The 26,101-nt window shown below is 40.5% G+C and overlaps 2 protein-coding genes across 8 annotated transcripts in view; both read left to right on the top strand.

Annotated features, from left to right (window-relative positions):
* The window catches only part of LOC130434015 (1-phosphatidylinositol 4,5-bisphosphate phosphodiesterase beta-1), a 50,543-nt gene extending 43,207 nt beyond the window's left edge, over positions 1-7,336 (top strand). For 6 of the 7 annotated variants that reach the window (XM_056763841.1, XM_056763843.1, XM_056763845.1 and 3 more), the window contains one exon: positions 6,521-7,336. In XM_056763841.1, coding sequence (XP_056619819.1) covers positions 6,521-6,700 — 180 coding nt within the window. In that variant the 3' untranslated portion in view covers positions 6,701-7,336. Of the gene's footprint in view, positions 1-3,725; positions 3,969-6,520 lie in introns of those variants that run through there. The other variant, XM_056763846.1, reaches the window with a different exon arrangement.
* Positions 7,337-10,778: 3,442 nt separating this feature from the next.
* Positions 10,779-26,101, top strand: part of LOC130433993 (1-phosphatidylinositol 4,5-bisphosphate phosphodiesterase beta-4-like) — a 40,081-nt gene continuing 24,758 nt past the window's right edge. The window contains 4 exon segments of the mRNA XM_056763802.1: positions 10,779-10,920; positions 12,258-12,293; positions 19,168-19,219; positions 23,184-23,287. Coding sequence (XP_056619780.1) covers positions 23,204-23,287 — 84 coding nt within the window. The 5' untranslated portion in view covers positions 10,779-10,920; positions 12,258-12,293; positions 19,168-19,219; positions 23,184-23,203.

The following is a 26,101-nucleotide window of genomic DNA, read 5'->3' as shown; positions in this document are numbered from 1 at the left end:
TACAAGCACCTCAATGTTTTGGTTGTTCTAGAATGCGTATAGCGCTGCTCAAACGTGATATTTGCAGTCCGAACAGCTGTTGTACACTTACGTGGTGATTTCTTTCATTGTGCACCGTGACATTCACCTGACGAAGCATTTGTAAACCATTAACCATCATCATTCGGATGGATTGTCTAATACCAGCGCTATACTTCCCGCGTCTCTCCCTGTACTGTAGTCTGTCTGTCAGACTCGTGCCCCACACTTGTGAGAACGGGCCGGTCCGTGAGTTGCCAGGTCCGAGTATGAATACACATTAAGCATCTCATCAATTAACATTTATCCTTAGAATATAAATAAACATTTTGGCGACCGCAGTACATTATGAAAGTTGCCCAGAAACCCGCAACCGGCGGCTCCATAATTTTTCCCGCAAATGTATTTTCAAAACCGCCCAATTTTGCGTGAAGACCTGGAAACACTGGCGCTAGGTTTACACCGAACCGGGCGGGGACAAAAGCCGCAGACCTTCAGCTCATAGACTGAAAAGTGGGACATGAATGACACCGCACGCGTCTATTCACGAACAGGAAATAGAATTTACTTGCGGGATTTTTGATTTGAATTTGTCTCGCGGGCGCAAAAGTTTGTTGTAACGCAAGCGTTTCTGAACATGTACAGAGTAAAGATTACTGAAAATTAGTAATGCCTTTACTGCCTTACTGCAAAAAGTAATTTGTTACACTAATGCATTACTTTTGTAACGCATTACTACACTGGCTATAACTTCAAACTGCTGTCATGTGATGTAGTTTATCATTAAATACCAAGTATTGTAAGTTTAGCATTATTGTGCCAAGTAGTCCGTCTTTGCTCTTGGTTGGGGACGGAGTTGATAACAGATGAGAACTCATAGTCAGTCTTGTGAAAGTCAGTCTGAGACACTGACTGCAATCTAGAGGTGCAACCAGGGGTGCCGCCAGAAATTCTGGGCCCTATGGAAACCAAAATTTCTGGGCCCCCTACATTTTTTACAGATAAAATTTAACCCAATAAACATGCCCTGTATACTTAAAAAAAAGATAATTAGCACATTGCATAGTTAAAATGTTTAACGATGAGTACAAAGCCTACAAAAACAAGAAAAAAATATAGAAATATGTACTTGTTTACATAAAAGGGAGAACATTTATTATCTCAATTGCATTTGCAAGCACAACAGAACATGATGTACACATATTGACATATACTTTACATGAACAAGCTTTAGCTGGGTCAAACTGCTCAATCAGGAAACATCAGCTACAGTAGAGACACGTTTTATTCAATTTTATATAATTTTTTTCTGGGGCATTTTATTCATATTAAGAACGTCAAGTTTGACAGCATCGATCGTAGCAGCAGCACTGTCACTTCACAGAACACACGACACACACCGGCAAACTGATTTTGTAATTTTTGAAGCGTGTAGATTACTTTTTGTTTTGCAAAGTTATCATCATGTGGCGAACACAGTAGATAAGACGTGTTTAGAGGCTAAAATTTTCGCGAAGTTTCGCGCTCAGGCTCACCTTGTTCGGCTGATTAAGACGGGGACGTGGGACGTGGGGGAAGGAGGACGTGGGTGTGCAGCAGCCGCTGATTCTGTGTTCATAATTCAGTAATTATTTTACTAAGATAGCTAGATAAAAGCAGGTCATGTAGCAACAAAAATAAGTTTTGGAATACAGGATTAGGTCAAGCTACCTTTCTTTTTGAAAAACTGTGTGACATACTGTCGACTTTGGCGTTCTCTGTCTTCTCTTTCCTTCTTTTCTTAACGTTTTTGATGCCCTGACTTTTCATGTGACATGTCTGCGTGTGTCACTGTCTGCGCTGCATCATAACAAGTCCAATTAACAAAAGACGCTACACTATTGATCGTAGCTCGGACAGCGCAGGTGGAATGAACCATTGTGAGGGAGCAGGGAGGGGTGTGACTGAAACAGTAAATACATTATTTGTTTTTTAAATATTAAATCTATCGTCAAAACGGACAAAATACACATTTAGTGCACGAGGGCCCCTAGCACATTTAATGTATGTATAAAAAAGAAAAGAAATAGGAAAATAAAAAGGGGGTCTGCTCTTCTGGGCCCTAAATCAGGCTGGGCCCTTAGAATCGTCCTAACCTTCCACCCCTTTACGGCGCCCATGGGTGCAACAGGTGCTTGATAAAACTGCACACATGTTCATCGTTGATTATTATAGTTAACTATCAGTGTCAATAATAGGTGTAACTAACACTTATAAGTGTGACCCAGTGTGTCAGAACTAGGCTAAAAATCTAGTTTTTGTTGACGAGCGTCAGATTTTGTTTTAATTAACACGTTGACATGGCCTTAGTCAAACTAGTTCTGCATATAAAGATTAAACTTGCACAGCATATTTTTTCCATTATGTTGGTTGCCCTTCTGAAAAAATGTCTAATGTGCCCGAAACACAAGAGATACGGATGGGGATCAACAGACCCTTTAATGCAAAATACATTTTTAAACTTTGTAATAGAAACATTTGTGGTTCATATGATATTTTAATGAAAACCACTAGAATTGATGTAAAAGTATTTTTAGCAGGGTGGGTTTATGTAGAAATAGTCTATCCCAAATAAATGACTTTATAGCTGGGTTTTCACATGGATCACAAATGTGCATTGAAAACTGCTAGATGATAAACCTGTGTTTCAGGGATTGTCTACATGTGTTATCTAAGGCCAATATAGAATTTAAACTGACTGAGAGACGGTGATAAAAAAAAACCTGTCATTAGCTATTGAAATCTTGCTTGCAATAAATCTTTGAGAATGCTCTTGATGACATATAGAGACACACTCGATGCATCGGTAAGTGTGGTGGTGCTCGTGGGTGGTCGATCTGGGACGGATGAGTAGGCTGCGGTGATCACAGGAAACTCACTACAAAAAACTAGACTACACCACTGAGTGAATGTGACGTTTGGGAGATTTCAGGACAGTTGCTGTCTCATACTTCTGTGACGCTTGCTTTCCATCATCTGCAGTCACATGTGCATGTGCTTCATCATTCTCAATAAGAAGGAGAATACAAATGTCACATCCTAACAAGAGAAATGTTTAGAGCAGCATACAGACGACAGACTTGAATACCTGTGCTCTAAAGCATTTGTAAAGCACTGTAACAACAAGGAGAGTTGTTTTTGCTTCTGGTGTCTCAGTTTATTCTTGCTCTGCAGATGTTTGTACTCTACCAGCCCATGTTCATTCATTTATTCGCACTACACTTCAGTGGCACTAGAGGGCGTCAGAACACATATCGTCATGTGCTTTACGTGTCATTGTCTTGTTTGTTTGTTTGTTTGTTTGTTAGAAATAATGATTTAATAATAATGAAGTAAATTACTGGCAAGTTATTTCTCTTGTTTTATTTATTTACCTTTGTGAAATGTTTTGATTAATACAACTAGAATGTGAAATGGCTGATATGAAGATAATTCAGTCATAAATCAGATTTCTTGCACAGTAGGATATAGGAATAACTAGAATTTTAAGAATGTTTTTATTCTTCTACTATTGTTTGTTTTGTTTTGTTTACAGTAAGTGTTTTTACACAAACTAATGATCATATGAAACAGATCTGAGCTTCACTGTCACATCGTGAGTTTATTTGTTCAGACCTCTCGTGACGTCAGCATCCCTGATATCTGACCCATTTCTATGTTTGGATCAGGCAGTAATGGACAGCTATAAGCATCTGTGGACGAAAGAGATCACGTCTGTAAAGCGCTGCTGGTTAAGCTGCTGTTCTGGAAGGTGTTGGTAGTCTGTGTACTTGTTTCTGTTTGAGGTGTGTTTGTGTGTGTGTGTTTGACAGTAAAGCATTGTTTAGAAGTTGACATGTCACACACATGCAGGATCTACTCCAGGTCATCAGTAATTTCTGATTTCTTCATATTCACACATACGTTAAAGGGATAGTTGTCCCAAAAATGAAAAATCTGTCATCATTTACTCACCCTCAGATTGTTCTAAACCTTTATAATTGTCCTTGTTCTGTTTAACATAAAGGAAGATATTTGTAAGAATGTCAGTAATAAAACAGATCTCCTCCCCCATTCACTCCCACAGCATAAGAGTCAACGGAGGATGAGATCTGTTTGTTTACTGACATCTTCCAGCAGAACAAAGACATTTCTACAGGTTTGTAAGAATCTGAGGGTGAGTAAATGCTGACAGAAGTTTCATTTGGAGGTGAACTGTCCCGTTAACTGAGTTAAATGAGTCCTAATTTTCATCAGCAGAAGAACAGATGGGTTGGATTGCTCAGCCCTGGTCAGTGTGTCTCTTATGGTAATAACAGTTTAAACAGACATCTGTGTGACATCACAACAGTTTCTTGTGTTGCGATGTGTTTGTTGTGGGATGTTGTTTGCGTAAACAGAATGGTAGAATCGATGTTGAATGTAGGACCCCGTCTACCCCCAGGCGGCAGGCCGCACAGTAAATGGTCGTGTGACTTTACAAACAGGAGCAGTGTGCCGTCGCCATGGCAACACTCATCCTCCTACCCTTTAACCCCATAATAACCAGCACAGGACAAACGCTGTGCAGAACGCTTTCTTCTGTGTTGCAGTGGAGAGTAGTCTGAGAAAACCTGAGTGTGTCTTCTCAGTTAAGAGCTCATAGAAGAGAAGCTCACATGAAAGAACTCCAGATAACATCACGTTATCATTTCTAGATTTCACTCTAAAGAATACTGAGGTATATCTGTGTCATGAGAATAAAGGCTGATGCCCTGCAGACCTCATGTCAGGTGCGACCACTCCAGCGTTTGATGTTAGCTGCTCTTCATTAATAATTCACACAAACCCGCTGATTCTCACCAGAGGAAAGATTGTCACTCAATGAACAAACGCAGCTATCTTTGTGTTTGCTGTGCTTACAGGGGTGTCTTTAGGGACGGTTAGGGTAATGTGCTTAGGTTTGAAAAATGGTTAAAACTGTACACATCACAATAGTATTCTGGACTTTATTCTCTTGATTATAGATGATATTTTTGAAATTAAATGTTAGGTTGTGTGAAACTGAGATCTCTTCAGGTTAAGGGAACTCTTTGGCTGGTGAATAGATTTAAGACATCCCTCGATGAAGCCCAGAATTAGGACAGATTTTGAAGAAGGTCTCTCTCTCTCTCACCGAGTATTTTAAGAGCCGGCAGAATTGGACGTGAGTGAGGTTGGTTGACAGATGACACATTTAAAGATTCTCTCACTGGAGAAGACTGAACTTTCATCTCTCAAGGTCTCTGTATAATAATTCTGTGCCACCGTTCGAGGTTAAAGATGGGCCGTTTCCCAGCTCTTGAACATGTTTCATATGTCTGTGTTTCCATAGCGATAAGCATAATGTTAACACCTTGATGAGCATTGGGTTGAAGTCTCTCTCTTTCTCTCTGTCATTTGGTGTCTCCTGCACCGTTAAATGTCTAATAAAGCTGTAAATGGAACTACACAGAGAGAGAGAGACAGGGAGCGAGAGAGAGAGAGAGAGAAAACAGAGAGAGAGAGAGAGAGAGAAAACAGAGAGAGAGAGAGAGAGAGAGAGAAAACAGATGGAGAGAGAGAGGAGAGAGAGGGAGAGAGAGAGAGAGAGAGAGAGAGAGAGAGAGAAAACAGATGGAGAGAGAGAGGAGAGAGAGGGAGAGAGAGAGAGAGAGAGAGAGAGAGAGAGACGTGTGATGTCTCCACATCCGTGTGGGCATCTTGGCACTGGATGCGATTGGGTCGCTGCCGGATGTGGGATGGCTCGGGCGAGTCACAGTTTCTTTGTATCTCGGCCAGCAGGGGGACAGCAGATGTCTTTTCTCAAAGTAGGTCGCGCTTTGTGCGGCGCGTCGCCTGTGACCATCTGCTCGTGTCATGTTGATGTCAGCTGCTGAAATCTGGAAGGTGACCTTTCAGACACAAAAGCCAGTGAAAAAGAATACAAATCACATTTGTTTTTGTTTTTTCAGTCTCCTGTGTGTCTTGACTACACTCAAGAGAAAATAGTGAAACTGTAGTCGGGGGGATAAGCAATGAAAGCAAAGATCCCTAATGTTTGGCAATGGTAATCTTGCACATAATTCATCTTTGGTGCTGTCTTTAATTACAGAGTTCCCATGAGAGCGAGCAGGGTAGTTAAGCAGTCAAACAAGCATTAAAGCAATTATTGGGTCAGAATGAATAGAAATCTTTAATCACTAAGGGAGTCTGTGCCTGAGAGAAAAACTTGAGATGACTGAACGACTGAGATGTGATTGATCATTTGTATTGTGAGTTCAGCTCTGTGTTCACTCATATGATAACCTGCTGCTATGCTTTTCTATAACATGAGATGCATGTAGATCAGATAGCAAAATAATGAGGCTTCATAGCTGTTTTAACAGAGAATTAACCCCCCCCCTAAACATGACAACTGTGGGGGGAAACACCTTTGTTTTTGTCATGTCTGTCCAAAGTGATTTTGTGCCGATTTCTTTGGCAGATTCAGAGCGAGCTGGAGCAGGAATATCAGGACAAGTTTCAAAGACTTCCAGTGGAAATCCAAGAATTCCTGCAAGATTCTGCTGCTTGTGAAGGAAATCTAAGTACTGACAATGACAGGAAAGATCTCCCCACATTCACAAGAGACACAGAGGAGAAAGACTTTAACACATCATTCTGAGTTTGCTTGTAGTCACGCTGAAGTTTGTAAATAAGTTTTGTATTTCTTAGGAGGGTTCTCTTTTAAGTCTGTTTTCACTGAAACTTGTGTTTGCTTGTACTGTATGTCTGTATGTTCATATGTTTCTCTCATCGTCCTTTCAGTTAAACTTTACAGTAGGACAGTAGATGTTTCTGCAGTATGAAAATAGAATCTATTGTTTCACAGACAAGGCTTAAGGCTAGTCCCAGACTGAAATGAATGCTTGAGATGTCTAAACTGAAAACAGCATGTACTGACATTTCTTGAAATATGTCTCTGCCATTGTTTTGTCTCAAGATGCTCACCAGTAATGTTTTTTTTTCAAAGCATTTTTATAAAAGCACTTTAATATACTAATCAAACAAAGGCATAGTCTTGGTTTACGCTTAGTCTTGTCCGTGAAACAGGGCCTAAATGTCTAGAGACCACATCAGTCATCTGTTGGTTATGGACGCTATGAAACGCTCTCAAAACATCTGCATGTTAAATTCTGCCTTTACCAACGGTTATGTTTGTGAGATCATCATTTGTGAAATAAGTCCCTTTGGTCTAGAGGAAAGTGAGCGCTGCAGCTTTAAAGTTACCGTACAAATAAAAATGATACTAATTTTCTTACACAGTGTTGCAGTGATTATTATAAATGATTTGATTTATCCATGCACATCATTATTTTGGTCATATTCATTTGCAGTTGAAATCTTTAACCCTAACCCTTATGCCCCACTCCCCTGTAAACAAAAGTCTTCTCTTCATGATGTTATATCTGAAAATGAGGTAGGACTCTCTGAAGCCGTTTCACATGGAAGTACGTCACGTTATGGAAAAAAAGACATGTTCATGGTGACTCTAAGAGAGTTTAGCCATGAGAGATGTCAATTACTGTGTGGGTTTGTGAGGCATCGTGTCAGATGATAAGTGCAAACAAAAAAAAGGTAATCTGTACATAGTAACACAAACTCAACAATTACAGCAAATTCACATTAATATCATCATTTCATGACACACAAGTCTGTGAGGGACATGTTTCAATTGTTTTATGCTACATGAGAAACGCATGCGTATAAAATGTACTGTCAGTCCTGTGATCTGTACTGTAAGTCCTGTTACCTGTACAGTCAGTCCTGTTACGTGTACTGTAAATCCTGTTACCTGTACTGTCAGTCCTGTGATCTGTACTGTCAGTCCTGTGATCTGTACTGTAAGTCCTGTGATCTGTACTGTTTGTCCTGTTACCTGTACAGTCAGTCATGTTACGTGTACTGTAAGTCCTTTTACCTGTACTGTCAGTCCTGTTACCTGTACTGTCAGTCCTGTGACCTTTACTGTAAGTCCTGTGATCTGTACTGTAAGTCCTTTGATCTATACTGTTTGTCCTGTTACCTGTACAGTCAGTCCTGTTACGTGTACTGTAAATCCTGTGACCTGTACTGTCAGTCCTGTTACCTGTACTGTCAGTCCTGTGATCTGTACTGTAAGTCCTGCGATCTGTACTGTCAGTCCTGTTACGTGTACTGTAAGTCCTGTGACCTGTAATGTAAGTCCTGTGACCTGTACTGTCAGTCCTGTGACCTGTACTGTCAGTCCTGTTGCCTGTACTGTAAGTCCTGTGATCTGCTCTGTCAGCCCTGTGATCTGTACTGTCAGTCCAGTTACCTGTACTGTAAGTCCATTGATCTTTACTGTAAGTCCTGTTATCTGTCAGTCCTGTGATCTGTACTGTCAGTCCTGTGATCTGTACTGTCAGTCCTGTGATCTGTACTGTCAGTCCTGTGACCTTTAGTGTACGTCCTGTGATCTTTACTGTAAGTCCTGTTATCTGTCAGTCCTGTGATCTGTACTGTCAGTCCTGTGATCTGTGCTGCCAGTTCTGTTACCTGTACCGTAAGTCCGGTGATCTTTACTGTAAGTCCTGTTATCTGTCAGTCCTGTGATCTGTACTGTCAGTCCTATGATCTGTACTATAAGTCCTGTGATCTGTACTGTAAATCCTGTGATCTTTACTGTCAGTCCTGTGATCTGTGAGTCCTGTGGTCTGTACTGTCAGTCCTGTGATCTGTACTGTAAGTCCTGTGATCTGTACTGTAAATCCTGTGATCTTTACTGTAAGTCCTGTTATCTGTCAGTCCTGTGATCTGTACTGTCAGTCCTATGATCTGTACTATAAGTCCTGTGATCTGTACTGTAAATCCTGTGATCTTTACTGTCAGTCCTGTGATCTGTGAGTCCTGTGATCTGTACTGTCAGTCCTGTGATCTGTACTGTAAGTCCTGTGAACTGTACTGTAAGTCCTGTGATCTGTACTGTAAGTCCTGTGATCTGTACTGTCAGTCCTGTGATCTGTACTGTAAGTCCTGTGATCTGTACTGTAAGTCCTGTGATCTGTACTGTCAGTCCTGTGATCTGTACTGTCAGTCCTGTGATCTGTACTGTAAGTCCTGTGATCTGTACTGTAAGTCCTGTGATCTGTACTGTCAGTCCTGTGATCTGTACTGTCAGTCCTGTGATCTGTACTGTAAGTCCTGTGATCTGTACTGTCAGTCCTGTGATCTGTACTGTAAGTCCTGTGATCTGTACTGTAAGTCCTGTGATCTGTACTGTAAGTCCTGTGATCTGTACTGTAAGTCCTTTGATCTGAACTGTCAGTCCTGTACTGTAAGTCCTGTGATCTGTACTGTCAGTCCTGTACTGTAAGTCCTGTGATCTGTACTGTCAGTCCTGTACTGTAAGTCCTGTGATCTGTACTGTAAGTCCTGTGATCTGTACTGTAAGTCCTGTGATCTGTACTGTAAGTCCTGTGATCTGTACTGTCAGTCCTGTGATCTGTACTGTAAGTCCTGTGATCTGTACTGTCAGTCCTGTGATCTGTACTGTAAGTCCTGTGATCTGTACTGTAAGTCCTGTGATCTGTACTGTAAGTCCTGTGATCTGTACTGTAAGTCCTGTTATCTGTCAGTCCTGTGATCTGTACTGTAAGTCCTGTGATCTGTACTGTCAGTCCTGTGATCTGTACTGTAAGTCCTGTGATCTGTACTGTAAGTCCTTTGATCTGAACTGTCAGTCCTGTACTGTAAGTCCTGTGATCTGTACTGTCAGTCCTGTACTGTAAGTCCTTTGATCTGAACTGTCAGTCCTGTACTGTAAGTCCTGTGATCTGTACTGTCAGTCCTGTACTGTAAGTCCTGTGATCTGTACTGTAAGTCCTGTGATCTGTACTGTAAGTCCTGTGATCTGTACTGTCAGTCCTGTGATCTGTACTGTAAGTCCTGTGATCTGTACTGTCAGTCCTGTGATCTGTACTGTAAGTCCTGTGATCTGTACTGTCAGTCCTGTGATCTGTACTGTAAGTCCTGTGATCTGTACTGTAAGTCCTGTGATCTGTACTGTAAGTCCTGTGATCTGTACTGTAAGTCCTGTTATCTGTCAGTCCTGTGATCTGTACTGTAAGTCCTGTGATCTGTACTGTCAGTCCTGTGATCTGTACTGTAAGTCCTGTGATCTGTACTGTAAGTCCTGTGATCTGTACTGTAAGTCCTGTTATCTGTCAGTCCTGTGATCTGTACTGTCAGTCCTATGATCTGTACTATAAGTCCTGTGATCTGTACTGTAAATCCTGTGATCTTTACTGTCAGTCCTGTTATCTGTGAGTCCTGTGGTCTGTACTGTCAGTCCTGTGGTCTGTACTGTCAGTCCTGTGATCTGTACTGTAAGTCCTCTGATCTGTACTGTAAGTCCTTTGATCTGAACTGTCAGTCCTGTACTGTAAGTCCTTTGATCTGTAAGTCCTGTTACCTGTACTGTCAGTCCTGTGCAGTCCAGTTCAGTGTTTCATTTGCTGTTTGTGGTCATTAATTAAACACAGACACTCGGACGCCCACAATTCGCTAAATTACATACGCTGCCTGTAGAACAACAACAACAACATTAACTGGTTTATTTAGAAATTCTACGTGACAGACAAATGGATGTGAATGAGTCACTAAAGACACATAGCGCAGCGGAGCGAGTAAAGCGAGAGAGAGAGAGAGAGAGAGAGAGAGAGAGAGAGTAGTTTGAATCAGGAGGAGTAAAACACATCATAATCATCTCTCTGTCTCTGGTTTCTCCTCCTCCTACATGCAGTCCAGCGCGAGGGCAGCGCATGCATGCATGCATGTCCAGCTGTACTGAGCTGTGAGCTCGAGCTCCACCATCATTCGCTTGTAAGCATCTCTCTCTCTCTCTCTCTCTCTCTCTCTCTCTCTCTCCCGTATCTTCTCGGGAATATCGCTCTGTTGTGGTGTTTGTTCGTGATGTTGATGATGGTGGTCGGATATGAGATGCCGGTCAGAGGTGAGAGTGTCGCGCGCTTCACATGCTCGTTTATTTAGAATTCTGGTTCCAGGTGTTTTGTTTGGTGTCTCGCGCGGATTAAATAAGTGTTTGATGTCCCGTTAGCTTTCAGGCTAGCCGGCTAACATCGCTATCAAACATTACTGAGAGCAAAAACATCGCGATATTCAACAAAATTGTCGATATTTACTGTAGTTGTGTGCATTTTCTGCAGGACATCTGCGATGTGTTTTCCTGTTTATCTCTCTGCTTTTATAGAGGAGTAAAGAGACATTAAAGACGATTAGTGGAGGTGTTTGAGTTATATACAGAACATACAAATTAAGAATCGTCCGTACAGTTGAACATCTGTTTTAGCCTGTGACATCAGACCATATGTGTGACATTAATGTGTGCCTTACGTCATTAGATGAAATACATGTCAAACACTTCGTAGAAATGTGCAAAACACAACAGCTCGATATCAAACTAACCCAGTTTTACACACATTTAGATTATATTGCTTTAAAAGCAGATGTGTGAACATCAGACTGAAAGATTTAGAGAATGTATCTTAAATAACAGAATGTGACTTTTTAAATCATCATTTTATTGATTGATTTTTACTCGTATCTATGTTATGCTTTTTAATAAGTGAACGTTAGGAAATGTTTATGTGTTGTTTTATTTCAATCTATTGCTTTATATAATTGACTGTATTTGTGTTCACCTGTTCACGCCCCGCTGTAGGGTCACATGTCACATGGTTGGTTGGGTTAAGGCGCTCTGGGAAGGGTTTGAGGATATTTGTCTTAGACTGAAAGACTTCAGACTGTTCACGCGTCTTTAAGTTATTGATGTGTTTGACTTGAATGACTGTAAATCATCACAGCTGTCTTCAGATCGTGGACAGGTGAAGCAGGTAAAGATAAAGTTATGAAATGATGTTTTGTGCAGGGCACATGAATGTTGTGTTGTAGTGTTTAGAGTGAGTTTGTGTCTTGTGCCATTTTCAGATGTGATGATTGACACCTCTCTGCAGGGTTTATGTCTAGAGTAGATCGCAATACTTGGTTTTGTGACAGAAAGCAGAATGTTTTTATAAATAACCTGCTTTTGTTTTTTCTTTCAGTATGATTTTTTTTATTGTTGACAGTTGGGTTTCTGGATGTTATTATTGTCGGCTGAATGCAGGAGTTTTGACTTGTTTTCCTGTCTGTCTTCACAGGAATGGAGACGTTGCTTCTCAGTTTCTACTGAACCGGTGAGGTTGTTATTTCTTCATATTGTCAGTTTCACACTTATAACTGGAAAAACTGGAAAAACACGCAAACAAAGCCCCTACCAAGGCTCATGCTTGAAAACGGCTTTTTACCTTATGTCACAAAACTCATTTTCTTCCCTCCTGATATTTGATTAAATAGTAATTAGAACTCTTTTAATCATTAATAAGAGCTGTATTTTTCTAAATATTACTCACTAAAATGACTCCCTTCCAAAGAGAAACATAAAGCCAATGTGAATGTGGTGTTCCCTCTGAACCCTTCCTCAACATTGAACCGAAAGGAACTTTGGCTCCAGAACCGTGATCTGAACCCAAGCGTGTTTAGAGTGACACACGTGACAGACACTTTTATTCAAAGTGATCTTTGGTGCAGTCGTGCTTAAGGTTTTGGGTATAGTTTGAATTTGATCAATTCTGATTCTGATTATAGATTCTGAATATTATCATTTCCCAGTTTAGATTTTTAAAGTTGTTAAAAATGAATTAAAATATTTCGCCAGGATATTAACCTGTATGGTCATATAGCCTTCTATTTGACTGTTTTTAAAAAAAAACATTTACATTTATTCATAATTATTATCTGTATGAGCAGCATTTTTGACAAGTGAAAATGGTCATTTCTACTTGCAATGAGATCTCTGCATTATATATATATGTAAATATGATGGGGTGGATTCCCGGACAGGGATTATTTTAAACCAGGACTAGGCCTTTGTTGAATATGTACATTTTAACAAGTAGTTTTGACAATCATGCTTTACAAAAAATTTACTTGTGAGTATTTTGAGACGAAATAACCCCTTTTTTGTAATGGATTTAAGTTACGTCACTGCTCACTATTTTGAGTTTAGACAGCTGTAACATTAATTTTAGTCCAGGACAAGTCTTGAGTACGGGTTTTTATGAGTGTAGTTGCTTTAATGAATGATGGTATATTTGAGGTTACTGTACTACACTGCAAATACCATAGTTCACCAATGATTACTAGACTCATTTTCCCACTGGTCACACTGGTGCGACTCACTTTTGCACCAACTTACAATTTTGCCGCACCCTTTTTTATAGTTATCATATTGACCTTGCATAATGATGAATCGTTCTGGTAATTTGTCACTCTGTCTTTTTAAATAGTCGGCTACAGACCGCTTTATATTTGCGCTTTAATGCTTGTGTTTTATTATCTATGCACTGCACTCTTGTATGGAGGGCGGATTGGAACCTAAATGGTTAACAGGAAACTTCTCCTGGGTCAAAAGTGGGGTTTGGTGGTAAACTGGACGCTGCTCACAGTTAAAATACTGTTCAGTACAATCTTTCTGCCGTGATCATTCACTTACTGTTATTATCAAAACATTGTTGATATAGGTACAGTGTATAGATACAATATTTATGAAAGTGTAAATTATAGGAACATAAGCACATTGTTTGAATCAGACTGCCGTCTGAAAGATTTCTTTCTAGAGACCTGTTAGAGATGTGGCTATTAAGAACATTTTCTCTGGGTTGCTCTGGAAGTACATCTATCATTTGTTTATTAAATAAAAAATATAAAAGAAAAGTTTGAAGGTTAAAGAATGGTTAACTAGTGTAAAGTAGGCTCGGTACACGACACAAGTTCGAATCCTGGCTCGGGGTCCTTTCCCGGCTTCCGATTTCCTCTCTCTCATCCCATAATTTCCTGTCTCATTCTCCACTTTCCTATCCATGCAAAGATGCAAAAGGCCAAAAAAAGGTACCCTAATCATGAACTGTAAGCCCAATAAACCCCAAATAAATGCAAAGAAACATGTTGTTTGTTATTTTGTACAGTTGTTATTATTTAGTTTTAGAACTTCTTTCAATTTATATGTTGGCTATGAATTGATCTGACACAAATATATCCTGTCACTCTTCACAATCCTCCTTTATTGCCCTAAACTGTAATCTTGCCACCGGCCTTCATTTGCCAGACCTTATTTTTAGATATCAGTCTTTAGTTTTTCCACATAAAATTACAATTAATAAAATTAGCACAAAAAAAGTTATTGAACTTTATTACACATTGTCATAAATAAACTTTGAATACTTAATCTTACCAACCACTCTTGTTCAATGGTGTAAGCACGCTTGTGTTCTGATGGGTTCAGTTAGGGGCTGAATCCTAAAGAAGGGCATTCTCAATGAGTATGAACTCAATTTCAGTAAGTATCTACTTAACGAGGGTTAAATGGGTACGTACTGTTTTGCCTGAATGGGTGTAGTATGAATGCGATCAGACGTCGTACGCATATTGACGTGATCAAGTGATGTAATGCCAATGGCATGTTCTTTTGTAACAGAAACGCATTTATTGACTATAAACTGCTAATGATGGTTCTATTGTCTGTATTCTGCCTATAGTTTTGCCAACTTTATAGTAAGGAAGTATGCCATTGGGATTCAGCCAGTGAGTCTCGTGGGTTCAGTGTTTGATGTATGAGTTGTTTCAACAAAATGAATCGGTCATAAGGTCGCGAATTAGACATTGACATGTTGTTCGTTATTCACAGCTGTTAGGACATGGCAAACGATTGGAATATGACATCAATGTTCCGTGAGAGTGTTTTAAAAGCATATGGAGCAGTCTGTCCTGCGATGCTTTAATGCTGTTCCAATGAAGTCAAACGCACACTTTAGTTTGGAGACGGAGGTAGTGCACAAGCTCTTTCCTGCACTAATAAACAACGTCTCATAAATAACATTAATGTTCAAATCTTTGGTGGGTCAAACATTCCTTTTATGCACACGCACCATTTAATAATAATTTATAAAAAAAAGATCGCTTTTGCGACCATTCTGGTTACATCCAGAGCCCTTATTTAATAGAATTTGAATGAGATATTAACAGATCACAAGTTAACACATGCATAATTTCTGTCCGATAATGCACACACATGAGCTGATAAGAGGAATTGACATTTGAATAAAAAAACGATTCATTGTCTATTTGATACTTTTGCAGAAACTCTTTCAGTCATTAAGATGATATGTCCAGTCTTCGTGTTATCTCTGCACTCTGTCCTGTATGTGTTCAATCTCAGTTGAGCAGCGATGTTCCTGGGCGGTATTTTCGGCTAAAAATACCGCAGAACAGTGCAACCCCAAAAGCTATTATCTGCATTTCTAATTCCACAGCCCCTGTTGGAAACTCGCTCTCGCTCTGGGCACTGCAGGGAGAGACACGTGTGGACGTAATTTGCACTTCCAATTAAACTGTCGACCTTTGTGCTATTACTCAAAACGTGACATGTGAACATCCGCGCTTGCAGGGAAACATGGGAAACATAGGAAACATGGGAAACATGGGAAACGACCTGTGATGGTGTTTCATCATGTCAATGTGGGATGCCGTGCAAGTCGTAGTCGGACTCTGACGTAGCGCGCTCATCTTCAGGGTCACGTGACCAAAGTACAGGATCTGTTTCATTGGCTTGCAGTGAAACACTAGCCAGGGCTGCGTTCAGATTTGACAAAACGTTGCAAAACGTTTTTTAAACGGAGACGTTGCTGCGGTTGAACATTTACATTTATGCATTTGGCAGACGCTTTTATATAAAGCGACTTACATTGCATTATTCTATACATTTATACATACAGTGGTATGCTAAAGTTTGCACAGCCCTTGCAGAATCTGTAAAATGCTGAACCTTTTGGAAAAATAAGAAGATTTTTGAAATGAAGGTTTAATTTTTATTTAGTCCTGCCCTGAGCAAGTAATTTCACTAAAGAAATGTTAACATAAAGTTCACACTAAATAATAACAGCATTTCTCAAAATAGCTCTGTGCAAAAGTTTAGACGCCCCTGATTCTTAATACTGTATGATGTCACCTAAACAATCAATGACAGTTTGTATGTTTAGTCACAGTTGTTTAAGGGTTTCTTGTGTGTCATGAGTCATTAGACTGTCCACTGATCTTAAGAAAAATCATCCAGGTCCTCCACAATCTTTGCCTTTTCAGCATTTGTGTATATTTGACTCATGTCCAGCAGTAACTGTATGATGTTGAGATTCATCTGTTTACATTGAGGACCATCAAGAGACTCATACACAACTATCACAATAGATAGAAACATTCAGTGCTGCCCACAAAGTCAACACCATTCATTTAAAGTCAGGTGGGTGTAAACATCTGAAAATGGTTTTGATGTAAAAAAAGATATATTTAACTTCCTGAAAAACATTTAAGTATTTTTAAGTCTTCTGAAGGACATTCATAAATGAAAAAATAAGCTGTATAAAGGAAACAAAAACAATTTACACCAAAACCATTTTCAGAGGTTTACACCCACAACCCTGCGTTGTTAACACAATGCTCCTCCCACCTTGCTACAGGAAAGCAGGAAATACCAATTTCATCAGGTTCCAAAAACTCTTCAAAAAGAAGAGAAAGAATGGCCTTCTCAGCTGCCATAGTTCAGCTCCTGCGTCTTCACAAGAGGGTGTTCAGCTTTCCTGTAGCTCAGTGGTAAGAGCATTGTGTTAACAACGCAAGGTTGTTGGTTTGACCCAAGGGGATTGCACATACCTATGTATATATGTATAGGACATTACAATGTAAGTCGCTTTGGATAAAAGCATCTGCCAAATGCATAAATGTCAAATGTAAATGGTATAAATACGTGTTGAATACTGTAAAATAAATCACTTCTAATATCTTCAATTACAGAGCTGCAGCAGACACTTTTGAAAGACTTTCCTTGGACCCATTGTGCGATCTGATTGGGCTGATATTCTGGACACACCCACCAAACAAGAGAAAACGTGTCTCAAACCCCGTGGCAAACCGTTTCCAAGAAACATGTCGTTCAACCTGGAAACCGTAGCAAAACGTAGCGCACCGGTTTGAGCTTGAACATGCCCCAGGTTTCCATTAACCTTCAAAATGCACATTTTAAAATAGCACATTGAAAATGCGCTCAATGTAAACGCCTTTTTGCATATCGCAAAACAGTTCTCACGCTCGTATGTGGTGTTTTTTCAGGCAATAAGATAAGGGCATATTTCTCAAAACTGCAATGGAAACACTTTTTGTCATGTGGCGTGTAAAAAAAAAGTCACATGACCATCGGCGGTATGTTTTGGCAGAACATTTGGAAATATAGAATGTAAGGAATTCACATTAAGTAATAACTTATATGATGGCTGGAAATGAGCGAGTGCAGTATGGAGATTTATTAGGAACAGTGAGGTCATATGAACATAAAATAGGAAATAAAGACATTTCTCTTCACTCGTTCATCACAGTAGGGGGCAGTGTGGCACTTATGTTGGTTTGCAACCTGCCAGAAAACGCACAAAGAAGAAGTACTGTACGGCCAGAATGACTTATCGCCAGAAGACTCAAAATACTTGTTCATCCCATAACATCATTGAATGGATACACAGTCTTTCTGCGATATTGTTTTAATTGACATGTAGACACATTGCTTACATACAAACCTGTAATTGAAACCTGCCTGCTGATTTCAGAATTAGACGTGTACAGTTGTGTAGGACTATCACAGCATACAGGTTTCTTGTGTTGCCAACACAGAATAAAAACAACTGAAGTCTAGAAATCTCTATTGTGTGACGATGGACTACTTGCACAAGGTCTTCTGCCTTCTCCTCGACGCGGCGCAGTCGCATCCGGTCACTGTATTCAGTGTATCTACAAGTGGAGATTATGGTAGATTAGTTCTATTTTTAGGGGCGGTCAATTAATTAAAAACAATAAATCCTTTTTTGTGATGTTAACACGCTTTAATGTGGGTCTTTATGACAGATCCTAAATGAGCAGAAGTTCACTTCCAAATATGTTTTAGAAGCGTATTCTCATCTCCTGAATAGTAATAAAGCCGCTGTTTGCCCCTGCAGCGTCCATCACTTTCCTAAACGGTTTAGTTTCGTTCATAGATTATATTTCATAAATTTTAACGACAATAAAATGATACAATGCAATGATTGTTAATGTTCTCTGTGGATTCTAAATGAATTAGACGTTCATTCACTTTGCAAAGTATTTAAAAAATGAGTATCGTAAAATAGCAATGTGCAGATAGAGCAGATTTGATGCCAAATAAAGACATTAACTGCACAAAATTACTGCGGCATTTAACGTTATAACTACACTTTTATCCTAGGCCTATAGATATTGCATTTACATTGATAGGGTTACATTTGTCAATAAAATGACACAACAAACTGATTCAAACATTTAATAAAAATGTTGGTCTGGTCCGTACAAAATAAAAGTACACACTGAAGACATGTAGTCATACATGTGTTTGAAGCAACACACACACTTGAATGTGAATTGAGAGAATGATTTTTGTGTGTTTGTGTGTGTAGTTTTTATCGTGGACTCTTAAAGGAATCAATCATTTAAACGGAGGATGTTTCAGGCAGCATCACTTGCATGTGTTGTTCATCATCATCATGTTTAGGGGTTTTGATGTTGTGTGGATTAATTTTTCACCAGAGAATATTTATCACCTCGCCTGATGGACGCATTACGTCTAAAAATAAACAACACATTACGTGGATTGAGCAGAGAAAGAGATTTGATGGGATGATTTAAGATTTCCATGAATCGCACTGGCTCTGTGTGAGTGAGACGTCCTGCCACATACACACATCACGAGAAGCTTTACCATAGAAACACATTCCTCGTCATGAAGAGGATTCAGATGTGATGAGAGTGTGAAGAGATGATGATCCATTTAGTTACGCTCACTGGTTCAGTTCGTTGATAAACCTCATCAGATCATGAACAGAAGTGGCCAAAGACTGAATAAGGTGTGAAATGTTTGACATCATCAGGATTGTGAAGATGTCTGTTTGTGTTTTTCAGAGGTTAGTCCTCCAGAGCTGTCGTCTGCACTTCTACTTCATCTTCTGTCCGGGTAAGACTCTTCATTTCACTACAGTAGATGAAGAAACACCTCTCCTCCGTTCACATGTCTCATTTCTTCCTGTAAATTTGCTAGTAAAGTGAATTAAAGGACTCTGAAATGAGCTCAAGACCCAACAGACGTACAGCATTAGTGTGTCTGTCTTCTGTCGGCTCTGAACTCACAGCTCACCACGTCTCTCTCTCAACACAACACTTATCAGCTTCTGAAGTCCCTTTTAACACGTGGTTGGCTTGAAAAGGTAAAATAACAGATTTAATATGAGGTCTCAGTCGCAGATACAGGTAGTCTTCCACATTGATATTCATGCATACTGTTCGTGAGTGTATGTTGGTTATTGATGATTTACACAAGCCTCATCACTGATTAAGCATCAGCTGGATCTGATGTGATGTGTCTGATCAGACGGGACAGATAAGGACTCCTCATAGCTGCTCTTAAGAGAGAGACACCACTGTTTTCATTCAGCCGATGCTCTGGGAAGAACGCTCTCGTGTGAGTAGATCTATAAATACCAGGAAATCCCCAGATTCTACCCAGAGACACTGGCTGGAAGTCATGGTCCCTCGCTGCTTCACAACAGAGGCTATTAAGGCCTGGATGGGTTACCATGGAGATGTCCAACATCTGTGCGCTGCTTGTTTGTTGAGATGAGATAAAAAGAGTCAATAAAACTGACGTATGGCACAAGCGTTGGCATCTCTGGAGAGTGAAAAGAATTCTCACACGTTCACCTGAAGTGACCTGGACTCACATCACGTGACATCTTCTATCATGCGTGTGTCACATAAACATGAACATTATTGTGCCATATAAGTGCAGATGATGTGGACTCTTAGAGTGATTTACTGCTTTCACTCGCTCACTCTAAAAGGCAGTTTTCTATTTCTGTGTCTTTCTCTCCTCTTGCCTTTTCTGTTGGGCTTTGAAGGACAGAATTTGTTGTTACTGGTACATATTTGGGCAGAGATAACAAGGAATTATGGAGCTTTCCTCTCTCTCTCCTGTTCTCTCTCTCTCTCTCTCCTGTTCTCTCTCTCTCCTGTATCTCTCTCTCTCCCTGTCTCTCTCTCTCTCTCTCTTCTCTCTCTCTCTCCTGTCTCTCTCTCTCTCCTGTATCTCTCTCTTTTTTCTCTTCTCTCTGTTCTCTCTCTCTCTCTCTCTCTCTCTCTTTTCTCTCTCTTTCTTATCTTCTCTCTCTCTCTCTCTCTGTTCTCTGTTCTCTCTCCTATCTCTCTCTCTCTCTCTTCTCTCCTCTGTATCTCTCTCTCTCTCTCCTCTTCTCTCTCTCTTCTCTCTCTCTCTCTCTCTCTCTCTCTCTCTCTCTCTTCTCTCTCTCTCTGTATCTCTCTTCTCTCTCTCTTCTCTCTCTCTCTCTCTTCTCTTCTTCTCTCTCTCTCTGTATTCTCTCTCCTCTCTCTCTTCTTCTTCTGTTCTCTCTCCTGTATCTCTCCAGTTCTCTCTCTCTCTCCTGTATCTCTCTCTTTTTCTTCTTCTCTCTCTCTCCTCTCTCTCTCTCTCTTCTCTCTCTCTCTCTTTCTCTCTCTCTCATCTCTCTCTTCTCTCCTGTTCTCTCTCTTCTCTCCTGTATCTCTCTCTCTCTCTCTCCTCTCTCTCTCTCTCTCTCTCTTTTCTTCTGTTCTCTCTCCTGATCTCTTCCTGTTCTCTCTCTCTCTCTCTTTCTTTCTCTATTTCTTTCTCTGTGTTGTGGTGAGTGGTTTCTTTTTCTGTATCCTGTGTGTGTGTTGTGTGTGTGAGTTCTGTGTGCGTGTAAGTTTCTCTGTGTGTGTGTGTGTGTGTGTGTGAGAGTTCTTTTTCTGTGTGTGTGTTCTGTGTTCGTGTGTCTGTGTGTGAGTTTCTGTGTTCGTGTGTTGTGTGTGTGAGTTTCTGTGTGCGTGTAAGTTTCGTGTGTGTGTGGTGTGTGTGTGTGTTAGAGTTCTTTTTCTGTGTGTGTGAGTTCTGTGTGTGTGTGTGTGTGAGTGTGTGTGTTCTGTTGTGCGTGTGTGTTTCTATGTGCGTGTGTTAGTTTCTGTGTGTGTGTAGTTTCTGTGTGTGCGTGTGTGTGTGTGTGTTGTAAGTTTCTGTGTGTGTTGTCTGTGTGTGTGTGTCTTATCTCTCTCTCCACACACACAGAGGATGAGGTGGACAGCAGTTAGTGTATCTGTAGTGTAAGGTTGTGTGTCGGGGTCACCGTGTGTCATTCATTATTCACGTGTCTTGTGTTTTTCTGCTCTTCGGCAGGAAAGGGCTTCAGTGTCTGTGAGTTTTCACCATGTTTGGTCAAATCAGATAAAATCAAGGGCGAGATGATCTCCTGCCTCTCGGGCAGTTCGCTTTAGGCCTCCTTGTGTATCTGAAGTTTTTTTCACGTGAATAAGAGTAAAGTGGTTGTGTTTGCTGACACTTCTGATGGGGTTTATTGAAGTCATGTGGTCTGAATGAAACATTACAGTTGAAGGGTAACTGAGAATCTTACCAAGCAGACACTCTTAATGAAGTATTTCTATAACACATCTTCAACTTATTTATTGAAATGAGCAGGATTCTGTCAAGAGCTGAAGTCTGTCTTTTCCATCAGACGTGACTGTTGACTGATAAAACACACTTCCAAACGCACATACACAAACACAACCTCCCTCTGTTGTTAAACTATACAAACTATTGAAGTCAATGAAAAGATTAAAACTAAAGCTATGTGCGTGTGTTGTGTGTGTGCATACATGTTTTCAGAGTTTTCAATGTTTAACTTCCTGTTCAAGGTGACTCTTTTTGCAGTAGATAGGTGCAGGCGATCTCACACACACCCGGCGCACACACATGCAAGTGCACACACAAACACACACACATACGAACACACAAATGTTGGGTTTCCATGTTTTATGGGGACATTCCATAGAAACAGTGGTTTTTATACTGTACAAACTGTGTGTCATATTCTCTACCCCTAAACCTCACAATCACACAACACTTTCTGCTCTTTTACATTTCAAAAAAGTTAATTCTGTATGATTTATAAACCTGTTTCATGGGGACCCAAAAATGTCCCCACAAGGATGTTGGATATTGCCATCTGTGGGGACATTTTCTACCCACACACACACACACACACACTGTCAGGCCTTAAGAATGTGTGTGTGTAGGGTTTCACATAGATCTGATGTCATCTTTATTCCTGTGTTTATTTAGATTCTGGAATTGATGTATCATGTATTTGTGTGTGCTGGGGTATTTTTCTCCGCTCTGATTGGTCAGTGCTGATGAAATATTCATTATGCTAATGCAGATCCTGATTCTGTTCGAAGTTTAATTATGAACTTTAAAACTGTCTAAAACTGTCTGTCCATGTTGGAGCTCTTCAGTTCATTCAGAAGTTTGCAGGTGTTTTAAAGGTGATTGTTGTATTTCAAGTCACATCATACAGGTATAGAGAGCAATCACATGGTGTTTTCTTTACCTTTTTCTGAACTGTCATGTGACATGATGTCCCAGCTCGTGCGCTTTAGTAATTGGACTGCGTTTATGAAGCAGGGGCTTCTGGGTATTAAAGTGTCGCTGGTGTTTGAAATGGAATGTATCAGGGGACTAAAATACAGGTTTAATAATCTCATCTACTGCAGAAACTCACACGTCTTCAGATCGACACACAAGAGTCATGTCACAACTCCAAACATTGAACACAACACTACAGCAAAACTCCCATAAATCTCACTGGAAGAGGTGACGTATGATAATAACGGAGGAGGAGAGAACAAGTGCTTATCATCATCTTTATCTTCTTCAGTTTGTTTAGTATGTGATGTTATTTGACAGTGGAATATATTTGTCTCGTCTCTTCACACCTCGTCGTCTTGGTCACAGTCTTATAAGGAGGATTTTGTAGTTATTCTACAAAGTTATTCTGTGTCCATCTACAGCTCAGATCGGATGCTTTGTGTGATCATCACATGTTTGTCAGTTTCAGGTCCGTGAACAGTCATGACCAAATCATACGAATTCAACTGGCAGAAACGTGTTCCAGAGTTCCTGCTGGAGGGAGCCGTGTTTGACCGGTTTGATGAGGTAATGTCACTGCTCACTGATGTCATGTGATGATGTCATGGCTTGTGTCTGTTCCCTGGTATGTACACTACCGGTCAAAGGTTTAGATGTGGCTCTCTTGATCCTTAAAACATGGCTGCTGAAATATTTCAACATGTGTTATATACAACATGTGGAGGTTTTATTTATTGAATAAGAATGTTTTTGATGGAGAAATACAGATGTAGTATAAAGATCCAGAGACAGATACACATCAGAGAGACATTTATAGCTCATCCTGTAACGTTCCAGAAGAAAACTCATTTCTCTGTAGATGTTTTCAAACAAGTTGAGATTTGTGTTCATGTTTGTCTCTGTTCACCAGTTTTATATTGGCCTGCCTGCTTTTACACGTCCATCATAAACACAGTCAAACCGCTATAAAACATTAGAGGTCAAATACTGAGTGATGATTGAAATCAGACGACTGGGTTTCTTTCATCATCATCATCACACTGGAGCATGTGTATGTGAATAAGAAGCAGTCACAGATCAGCCGCTTCAGACGGCGTGCGGCCATCTTGGTTCAGTAGAATATTTGAAGGACATTGACAGTGTTGTCAGTGTCTCTGGCTGTAGGTGTTCTGCTTATACATCACATCAACATGACACAAGCTAACTGTCAGAGTTTATACACCTTATATCTTTTTATTTCTGCCAGGATATCTGTCAGCACAACATGAGTGATCACTTGAGCGTGTGTGATGTCATCATGTCTCAGTAACACACTGGAGGGTTTGAGTTAGGATGAGGAACAGTGTGATGTACTGTAGTAAATACTGTATAAAGGTTTGTGTATTTGAGTCTTTCTATGAAGTCAGGTTCTCTGTTCAACACCACATCTATTTTAGGCTGTAAGACAACACTTGAAAAGCACGACTTTGCCCATGTGATGTCAGTCAGGTTAGTCTTTAGTGTACACATGACATCATGTATTTTACCATGGCAACAGTGATTATTTTAGGTGAAGGCTTGGGTCGAGAGGGACGGAGGGAGGGAGCAGCTGCTTATGATACTTTATTTCTCCACTAGTTGCTTTGTGTGTGTGTGGGTGCGAGTGTTTGGTGTGCGAGTATTTGGTGTGTGAGTGTGGGTGCGAGTGTTTTGGTGTGTGTGCGAGTGTTTTGTGTGCGAGTGTTCGGTGTGTGTGTGCGAGTGTTTGATGTGCGTGTGTGTGCGAGTGTTTGGTGTGTGTGCGAGTGTTTAATGTGCGTGAGTGTTTGATGTGTGTGTGCGAGTGTTTGGTGTGCAAGTGTTTGGTGTGCGAGTGTTTGGTGTGCGAGTGTTCGGTGTGTGTGTGCGAGTGTTTGATGTGCGTGTGTGTGCGAGTGTTTGGTGTGTGAGTGTTTTAATGTGCGTGTGTGTGCGAGTGTTTGATGTGGGTGCGAGTGTTTGGTGTGTGAGTGTTTGGTGTGGAAGTGTTTGGTGTGTGCGGGTGTTTGGTGTGTGTGTGCGGGTGTTTGGTGTGTATGCGAGTGTTTTGGTGTGTGTGCGAGTGTTTTGTGTGCGAGTGTTCGGTGTTGTGTGCGAGTGTTTGATGTGCGTGTGTGTGCGAGTGTTTGGTGTGTGTGCTTAATGTGCGTGTGTGTGTGTGTGAGTGTTTGATGTGTGTGCGAGTGTGTGGTGTGAGTGTTCGGTGTGTGTGTGCGAGTGTTTGATGTGCGTGTGTGCGAGTGTTTGGTGTGTGTGCGAGTGTTTAATGTGTGTGCGAGTGTTTGGTGTGTGTGCGGTTGTTTGGTGTTGTGCGGGTGTTTGGTGTGTGCGAGTGTTTGATATGCGTGTGTGTGTGTGTTTGGTGTGAGTGTGTGAGTGTTTGGTGTGCATGTGTTGTGTGAGTGTGGTGCGGGTGTGGTGTGTGTGTGTGTGTGTGTGTGTGTGTTTGATGTGCGTTTGTGTGCGAGTGCACTTGTGTGTGTTTCTGTGTGAAAGTGTTTGATGTGCATTTGTGTGCGAGTGTTTGGTGTGCGTGTGTGTGCGTTCAGTGTGTGTTTTACATCTCAAACAGTGTAGAGATCAGATTGTATTTTCTGTATTTTAGTTTACTTTATATTTTACTTTCATTTTCTCTCTCTCTCTCTCTCTCTCTCCTCTCTCTCTCTCTTTCTCTCTCAAGATTCAAGATCCAAAGAAGCTTTATTGGTATGATAAAACAAATGTTTACACTGTGTGTGTGCCCTACAGCACCATTGCTTCTAGAACTGATTGGATTATTTTCAGACAGATTCCAGTTGGGATGTCAATTTTGATATTCTTTTTGATGGCGTAAAAAGCTCTTTGTGTCTTGTCTCTCAGGTCATTCACAGCCTTGTTTAAGTTTCCTCTGTTACTAATGTTTATATCAAGATATGTGTAGTTCTGAGTGTTTTCTAGGGGCATGTTGTGTAGTTTGAAACTGAAATATTGTTTTTGGAGTCTGGGCCTTTTTTTGAAATATCATGATTTGAGACTTTAAAGTGGACTGATCGGGTCCATGTTTGACAGAAGGTGTGCAGGGGGTCTAGATGTTGCTGTAGACCCTCTTCTGTGGGTTGGACGGCGGCACCAGATCATCTGCTAACCGAAGTCATGTCACTTCAGTGTCTAGTAAGATGGCAGCAGGAGCTGATGACTGTTCTTGAGCTCCAGATAATTCATTCATGTAAATGTTAAATAGTGTAGGATTTAGACTACAGCCCTGTCTCACTCCACGACTCTGGGAGAGAAAGTCTGTGTGCTTGTTGCTGATCCTTACTGCTAATGTGTAACTTGTGTAGATTGATTTTGATGTCGTAGGTTTTTCCTCCGATGGCTCATTGA

Source organism: Triplophysa dalaica, chromosome 13 (assembly GCF_015846415.1).
Source record: "Triplophysa dalaica isolate WHDGS20190420 chromosome 13, ASM1584641v1, whole genome shotgun sequence".
NCBI classification, from domain to species: Eukaryota; Metazoa; Chordata; class Actinopteri; order Cypriniformes; family Nemacheilidae; genus Triplophysa; species Triplophysa dalaica.
Note: the sequence above shows the minus strand (reverse complement) of the source record. Positions and strands in the feature narration are given on the sequence as shown.